The sequence below is a fragment of the Thalia democratica genome, chromosome 1, assembly GCF_965202585.1.
Source record: "Thalia democratica chromosome 1, ktThaDemo2.hap1.1, whole genome shotgun sequence".
NCBI lineage: Eukaryota > Metazoa > Chordata > Thaliacea > Salpida > Salpidae > Thalia > Thalia democratica.
The window spans coordinates 44547581-44556663 of NC_139165.1; the positions used below are offsets into that span (position 1 = coordinate 44547581).

A 9083-nucleotide genomic window follows, 5' to 3' on the forward strand; every position below is an offset into this window, starting at 1 on the left:
AACATCTTCTTGGCCTTCTTTCATTGTTTTTGTCTTTTCTTAAAATAAAAAAGCTTGGCGATTTATTCTAAAAGTATAGCTTGTTTAAAAATAACTATAAATTTTAACTAAAATACATTTAAATTTAATACTAATTTTAAGGAAAAAACTATATTTAGAAACTAATATCTGAATGTAATTGTTAAATTTGAAAATGTCATGTGTTGAAATCAATCTTAGCATCTTTTTTTATGTGTTGAAAATAAGGTTTAGAACTTACAATTAATTAATATTGCAGAGCAGAAACCAAATAAAAACCACCAGATTACTTTATATGAAAATAAAATACCTTTAAGTATTTATTATATGTTAAATTATAATTTACTTAAAATACTGTTTCATTTTTTTCGTTATGTTTAAAACTACTTAATAACTTATAATAATTTTAATGACATAAGAGAGGGTTATCACTTTTTGAATTATAAGTATCAGCCTGAGTGATCAAAAGTTAGCCAGAGTCCACTTGATCGAGTGTTTTTTTAATCAGAAATAGATATTTCAAACCAAATATTGAAGAAAAGTACTGTGAATTAAGATTGAACATCTAAAAATACCATAGTTATAACAAAAAGAAATAATATCCAGACATAAAATCAATACTAAAAAAAGAGAACTTAAAGTCAAAAAACTAACCAGAAATTTCAGAAAAATCAAAGTTAGCCAGATTTTTGAAAAAAGAACCAAACAAATCTGAGTCAGCCTGAGTTTTTCAATAAAGTTCAAAATAGCCAGGTGTGTTGCAACCCTGACATAAATTTCAGTTTTGTGGTACTTTGACAAAAATAAATGCTTAATATAGACTTTTTTTAGAATAAAAAACAGTAAAAAATGTGTAATTAATGAATTTTTTTACAACTGCAAACTGTATATGAATAAAACAACTTAAGTAATAGTTTTTAAACATTGTCAAAGGGTTCTTTAAAACTTACCTTATAAGTGTTAAATCATACAAACTACAACTTTTAATTTTTATTAAGAAATTAGTAGTTAAATGAAATAACAATAAAATATACACTTAAGGGCCTAAAAACTAAGGGTTTAAAGAGCTTTGTAGTTTTCTTTAAACTTTATACAAAAGACACTATTTAGATAAGAATACTTTAAATAGTCAAAACAAGTTTATATTATATTTACGGAATAACTGCTTTGGAACTTGTTGCTAGTTTTTGTTTTTGCCAGTTATTTATCAGTATTTTTATTAGTATATTATTTATATTTCTGCTCAGATTCAAACTTATTGTCAGTTAATTTTAAGTAGTTTGCTGAAAATACATTAAGTTTTTGACTCGCAAATATTTAGATTGAAAAAGAATATTTAAACAAGACTTCAGGGTTTCCTAATAAATTGCCACAAAAATAAAACTACTGACTTGGAACTTGACCAATACCCTTTAAGGGGCTTAAATTTTTTCTCATAAGTGTTAGAACTTAAAAGCTTAAATACAAAACAAAATAGTTAATACTTAATAAAATTAGATAATTTATTACAAAAATATTATTGAATCATAACACTTATATCATAACGGATAGATTTAGCTATAAAGTTTTGTAAAAAAAGCAGATCCAAGATTTGATGGTAACCATTACAGTTTAATTAGTTCATTAACAAACATTAATATTTTAAAAGAAATTTAATTACATGATTGAAAAAATACGACAAAAGAAGACAAAAACTTTTTAAAGTACTTCCGTTAAAGTTGTATAATGTACAAGAAAGTCTTAAAACTGAAATAAATAAAAACATACTTTAAGACCACAATTTTTTTTAGTCAAACAAAACATGAGCGCTTACTAATGGTACTTTGATACTTTTTTGAATTTCAAGGATATAGTTTTTTTTAAATTATGCCACTCTTTGAGACAAAAAACTAGCCTGAATCAGCTTAAGTTTATAAAAACTTATATATTCTAATAATTTTAGACATAAGGCTTAAAAAAACTAATAATCAAACTAAATACCTAAAAAGGGTTGCCACACGCTAAAGCAAGGTTTCCAACCAAGGGTATGAGATGGCTTTTAATACTTGTTAGATAAGTAAGGATATTTTCTATAATTTGGGTGAATGCAAGCCAAAATTTATTTTACTAAACAAAACATAACAATTGATTTTTAAGGCTAACAAGCATTTTAAATCATATAAAGAAATTTAAAGTTTTAATTATTATCTCATAATCTCAGCAAATTTTTGACAAATCTTAAAAACTCATTACTAATTTAATTGTTATTTCAATTGTTGGTTTACAAAAAAATATTACTACCATTACCTGAATCTAAAGCTTGTTATAGTTATTATATCTACTAAAAACCTAAGTTTTTTTTTAATTTTTAGACTAATGAGAGTGTACATCTTTTATTGAAAATATTACTTTTGCATACCTAGCACAGCTAATTCTATTTTTTTAGTACCTAGTTCATATTAAAATGTATAATAAGTCTTTGTTTCAAGTTAAATCCTAATTTCATTTATTCTTTCTGTACCTTTTCCTCACTTCTTTTCAAATATTAAAAAACAAACTGACAAGGTCATAGGCCAAAGCATTGTTTTTTTTAACTAAACGTTATAAAAATAAATGTCTTAGTATTTAAATATTTATACTTCCTAGAATACATTTTTTAAAAAGTACTTAATCCTTAATTATGTCAAAGAAAAGGAAGTTGAACGATATTTATGTAAAGTTTGGTTGTACTTGTACTGAAATAAATGAAGCCTTGCAAAAACTACAATGCATGTTTTGTAATATTGTATTTTCAAACGCAAATTTGAAGCCATCTAAGTTGCAAGAACCCTTTAACAACCGACATTGTGGAGCAGATGTTTCAGGTCATGATGTTGAATTATTAAAAGCAAATAGGATCCACTTTGAATCACAAGGAATACTTCCAAAATTGGGTTTTGTGTCTGCTGACAAACCAAATTTAATGGCTTCATACCATGTGGCGTCCAAATCAAAGAAGCCTTATACAATTGCTGAATAGTTGATAAAGCTAAGTGTATCACAAATAACAAAAATTGTTCTGGGAAAAGAAGCTTCTAAAAAGTTTGAATTAGTGTTATCAATTAATGTTATTCAGAGTCAAATTGGTGATTTAAGTTTAGATATTTTAAATTAAGTTATTGCTGATAACAAAGCTAGTCCCTTGAAAATTTCCAGTTGGACAAAACAACCGATCTTAACATATAGTACTAACTTGAATGTGCATTTATTAACTTGAACGTTAACTTATATTTTAAATGAACATATTAATATAAGCTCCAATCATGATAAACATTAATTTCAGATTTATAACCAAAAGTAATATTTTATTTTTAAGAATAAATTTAAATTCAAAAAATAATAATTTTGTAGCCTATTTTGGTAAGTATTCTTAAATTGTGGTCTAGTGTTCCAGAAATTTTTAAAAACCTAAAAGGCTCAGTTTGAATACATTGACAAAAAATTCTTGTTGAGCCAGTGTACTGAGTAAGTTTAGAATGCTTTGATTGAGTAATTTGTTTTACATGCAGATATTACTTTATTGCTTTTTATTGGTACTTGTTTTCTGTTTATCTTAATATATGTATGGTCAGTTTTGTGTGTGTTTATTCTAATTAATAGTAAGCTAGTTTTAGTCTGTTGATAAAGAAAAATATTTATATGGGTATGCATGGTTTTTATTTGCAGTTTTCCAGTTTTGTTTGTTAGCTGAATTTTATTCGTTAGCTGTATTTTATTTGTTAGCTGTATACATTATTAATTGTTAGCTATATACATTAAACATTATTAATTACTATTGCATAACTTAATTAAAATTTTTCTTACTTTTATTAGACTAATACTAATTCTACTACTATAAGTTTCCAAAACTACATTTTTCTTAATTGTTTTTAATTACAATCAACAAAAACACCAGCAAAAGTCTGCAGAGCAGAAGTGTGAATTTTTGTATGCTGTTGATTTAGGGTTGTGACTGACTGATGAGTCCTAATAAGGACAAAACCGGTCTAAGTCTACCTAAGGCTTGTGGTCCAATGATCAAATTTGCATGATCTCTTTATTTATTTTTTTCTGAGTAACATATCAGTAAAATAGTTGCTAAATAGGTTTTAAGGTTGTTATTTAATGTAGTAAATAAAAAAAATATTCAACTAGTTTAATGTATTTTTTCAACAATAGATTAGAAGTTCACTCTGGTGGCAGTGATCACATGTTTGGATTGGTGTTGTGATTTTTTTGTTATAGGGCCATGAACACTTGCTTTGGGATTTTAGTAGTTTTTAGTGTTGAGATTTTAGCCTTATGAGTGTTCTCTAAATGGCCTGTCACAAAGGGTTTTTTATTTGTTTTTTGCTTATTTTTTGGATAATTAAAGTCAATTACACATTAAAATCAAATAACACACTCACTTCTACCCAGAAAACGTTTTTTGTTGCAAGAGGTAGAGTTTGAGATTTATGTTTTTTACCTTAAAAAATAGTGAAGAACTAGCAACAAGGTCAAAAAATTTTAAATAAACATTTCAAAATCAATAGCAGTCATGTTCTTTTACAAAATTGGTTATATAAAATAACAAATATTGAAACCAGATCAACTTAATCTCATTCTATATATCAAAAATATGTCATGAGATTTTTATAAAAACCAAAAATGTCCTGAGTCAGATGAGTTGAATGCAAGATTTAAACCTAGTAGTCAAATTATGTACAAAAAATTGTGTAAAATGAACAAAACCTAAATGATATAAATTAAAACAACAAAACTTTGTATTAAAACTAACTTCATTAAAATTTAATTCAACCTGAACTTACATAAATTTATTCAAATTAACTTAAGTCAGCCAGAGTCCAGTTTTTCAACATAAAAAACATATTTTTTATGATTAAAAAACATCAGTCTCAAACTCCACCATTTGCAAAAATTAACTCTAAAATTTTTGTAAGGAAGCATTTCTAAGTTACTCAAAAAATTCTTTTAATAATGTGCAATGTCTTAAAGACAACTTGAACATTTATAGATCATTAAAAATTACTCTTAACTAAATCAAAATATTCTTAAGATTAAGGTCACATGCATAAGACTTCAGAGTTGTCTCAACTTAATTATTTATTTCCATTTGCATTCTACTATTGCTCAACCTAACACAAAAATATCAAGTTGAGTTTTCTGGTCTATTAAAAATTAGCTTAGTACCAGGAAAAAGTATTATATTTAAATTATTTGTAAAAGTTTATTAAAAGTTCTCATTCCATATGTTATTTATATTTTTAAAAACGATTTAGAATTCAATTTTTGAAAGTATATTCACATGTAATTTATTTTTTTCAACCTATATAATATTTTAAAATTAAATAAGTTTAAATATTTCTTAAGCCTATACAAAGTTTAAATTCAATTAAACATTGTATAAAACAATTAAACTACGTTATTTCAACTTTATGGTCCTGACCCTGAGTAAGTTATTCTTTGATTAAAAAGAATATTAGTCTTTATTATCTTCGAAGTTATTATAAAGACTATTAGTTTTTCATTTTGATAAATCACGAACACATTTATTTCTTTAAATTTCATACGTAAAACGAAATAAAAATGTTATCTCTGGATGTGAGAATAAATGTTTTTTAAATTAAAGTTCTAAGTACCTAAAAACAATTTCTATATGTAATTTACAACAGAGAACCCAATTATAGAGCTACCTCGTCAATTTACTGAAAGCTTACACTCGTAAAGGTAAAAAGTTGTTCATTTTCACAAATTTTGAACAGTTTAAGGAGACTTTTCAATAGATTGGTTTTCTAGCTTATTCAACACTAGAGCATTGATTTATTTAAGTAAATTCATCCTATACAATACTAGCTAAGAACTTATTTACTATTATTAAATGTATTCTTAGATACCAAACCAACGTTTTGTTAAATTACAGTCATTTACAAATTTTAAGAAGCAGCACCTAAGTTTTAAATATGATGACTATAATAGTTAACCTTTTGTCATTGAAATTAGCTTACATTTAAATAATACTCTTTTTTATGACTAAAAATTTACTCTTACTTAGGTATAATATTTACAAACTAGAAAAAAAAAAGGTTTTATAGTAAGTTTTAATATAGTTTGAGTAAAATATAAAGTGAAAAGCTTAAGAATAAATATTAAATACACTTATACTATAAAAATAAACTTAAAACATCTAAAAATATGTTTATATAAAACTAAAGTTATGCTTTAAACGGTATTTTCTATTCCAAAAACCTTTAAAACAGATTTTTTACATACTTAAACTTACGAATTTGTCTAATTAATTTTAATTTTTTGTAAAAAAGCAACCTCTAAGCAAAAAAAAAATATCAACTATTCATCGTAGTTCATAAAAAAACACAAACAAACTTGAATTCAAACAAAATAATAAATTAAACAAAACAAAACTGCTAATATTTTCTACACAACAAAGTAAAATGTGAAGAATCGGTAGTACCGCTTTACTAAATCAGAACTATCTGTTTTTTTAAACAGTCTCTACTAATATTTAAAAGTTTTGTATCAAGTACGTTTTTTCGATAGCTTTTAATTTTACTTTTAATTTGGTTTGTTAATATTGTGCTATTTAATACATAAATCTAGCTAGAGTTTACTTATTTGTATAGAATATTTTGAATTTTTGTTTAACTTCATATAAAGGAACTTTGGTTAAAACTTATACTATGTACTACGAGAAAAAATATCAATATATTTTAATCATCTGGAATTTTTTGAACTTAAAAACATTCTTTATTAATTTTTTGTAACGATTAAAGTTTGGTTTTTGTTTATATTCGGAGACAATGATGTTTTTTCAGGGTAGAAGGTCGAATAACTTATGGGATTTCCGGCATATAGAGCCTTAAAATTTTGTCTGAAAATTAGTCTTTGGCTGATTAATCCAGTAAAAGTTCATTGAATTTTGTCGTATGAAATTTTAGGCAACTTTTTTTAAATAAATCTTTATGTTTTGTTTTTGTAAACTTGTCAAATTAACAAGTTTGTATATGTTATACAAATTTTTTTTGGACTATTAATTTTGACATTAATATCCTTCTTTTTCTAATAAGTAGCTCAATTCATTTACCCGAGCCTAACATTTAAGTTGGTTTTTCAAAGCTTTAAAAATACTAGTATTTTAATATAACTTAATTTTATTTATTGGTGCATTTAACGTTTTGTGGATACAAGCGTTTTTAATGAAATGAAGTTTTGTTTTTTTAAATAGGAGTGATAGTTTTAAATGATGAAAAGTAGTAAGATTATGAAAATTTACTTATTTTCTGTTCTAAAGTAATTAAGTTCATATAAACAAAACATATGTAAAGTTTTGCTTTAAATGTAAATCTACATAATTTCTTTATTCTTACAAAATATTTTAAATAGTTTTCTAATACCAAGTATTACTAACACAATAAGTACAAAAAAAATGTGTTGGTAAAAAGTAATTGACTTAAAATTATAGAGTGGAACTAACAACATAAAAGAAACTTAACTTTTGAATATTTCTATTTAAATTTTTGGCTAAAAAGTCAATTTTTAGAGCATTTTAACCTTTTAAACGCATTAAAAATCTAAGCGAGAATTTTTAGTTTGCGACTTACTTTAGAAATAAGTCTATCTACAGAAGAAAATTACAACATTTTATAATAAAATTGTTTATTTTTACTTATTAGTTAACTGCTCAAGTTTTTCTTTATTTTACTATATACTAGATGTTATACATATTTATTTTAATGTTAAAGTCGAATTAAAAAAAAACCTTAACCTGAAAACTTTTCTATTCAATCTAGCTAAAGAAAACCTGTTATCAGTAAATTTCGAAAATATTGTCGACCACTGGTGTATTTATTTATCATTTAAAGCTTTATAAACTATAATTAAACGTGTCCTATCTAAAACAAGTGATAGAACAGTCGTACAATGGTTTTAGTAAATATGTAATTAATAGAAACTTAATCTTGCATTTAAGATTAAAGTCTCATTTTTTTTAACGTAAACCATTTTATTTTATAAACTTACTACCAAAAATTAGCTTATAATATTTGAAAATTCGATTAATCAGTATTGTTTTAGAGGTTACTTTAAAGTTTAAAAATTTGTTTTAGAAAGTTTTTCACTTTATCTACAGTTTTTTGATTACAATTACTATTAGGTTTTGTTCGTACTTTTCTACAAAAGTGCTTGAAACCGTATGTTTCAAGGTTTTTTATTCAAAAAAAAGTACATAAATCCCAAATATTTTTATCAATTACGAAAGATTAACAAACTAATAAAAAATTAATGTTGTTAAAGCTGTTAACACAGTTTCATTTTTAAGAAAATTATTTCCTTACAAAAACTTTTGCCGTAAAAACTTTGATATTTTTATGTTAATGAAGCAAGAAATTCCTAATAGTTTATATTTATTTTTCTGAGAGAGAAACAAACAAGCGTTTTTCCTTTAAAGTTCAAACTTGTTGGGTTAATTTTTTTGTCCTGATGCACCAGAGGGTTTTTTGGAGCAGTCTAATGGTAGAGTTATTGCCTTAGTTTTTATTTTTGAATATATGTATAACTATAATTTTATTTCCACGTCCAAAATCTATTTATAAAAGAAACCAATGTAAATATTTCAGCTGAATTGATTTTAGTTCTTTTTACGGCTTTAACACACATGTATTCTTTAAAAAATAAAAGCTGGTAAAATTATCGATCTACATTTTTTGGCAATACGCTTTTGCGATTGCCTCCTAGGAAGCTCAACCATTTTCAATATACAATGATTGCAGATTTAAATCTAAATTTTATGAATCGTTAAAGGGTATGTCAGAGGATTCTTAAATTGTTATAACTGATGAGTAGGATGGTTTTGAAATTTTCTTGCCTATCTTTTGGTTGCGTTTCTTCGTTCTTGCAATGCTTGTTTTGTCTATAAAACAATAACTAGTTACTCTGTCAGTTTTCTTGCTGTACAGTGTACATCTAAAAAAGTAAGTTCATTATTAGGTTGTCTTTCTATGGTGAATTTAAAAGAGGTATAAGCTTTATCTAAGTAATAAAAAAAAATCGTC

The 9083-nt window shown here is 24.7% G+C and overlaps 1 protein-coding gene across 1 annotated transcript; it reads left to right on the plus strand.

Annotated features, from left to right (window-relative positions):
- Positions 1 to 2677: 2677 nt before the first annotated feature.
- On the plus strand, positions 2678 to 3016 carry LOC145836346 (protein FAM200C-like). Its single transcript, XM_082944159.1, has one exon. It carries the CDS (start codon positions 2678 to 2680, stop codon positions 3014 to 3016), a length of 339 nt encoding a protein of 112 aa, XP_082800285.1.
- Positions 3017 to 9083: the final 6067 nt, after the last annotated feature.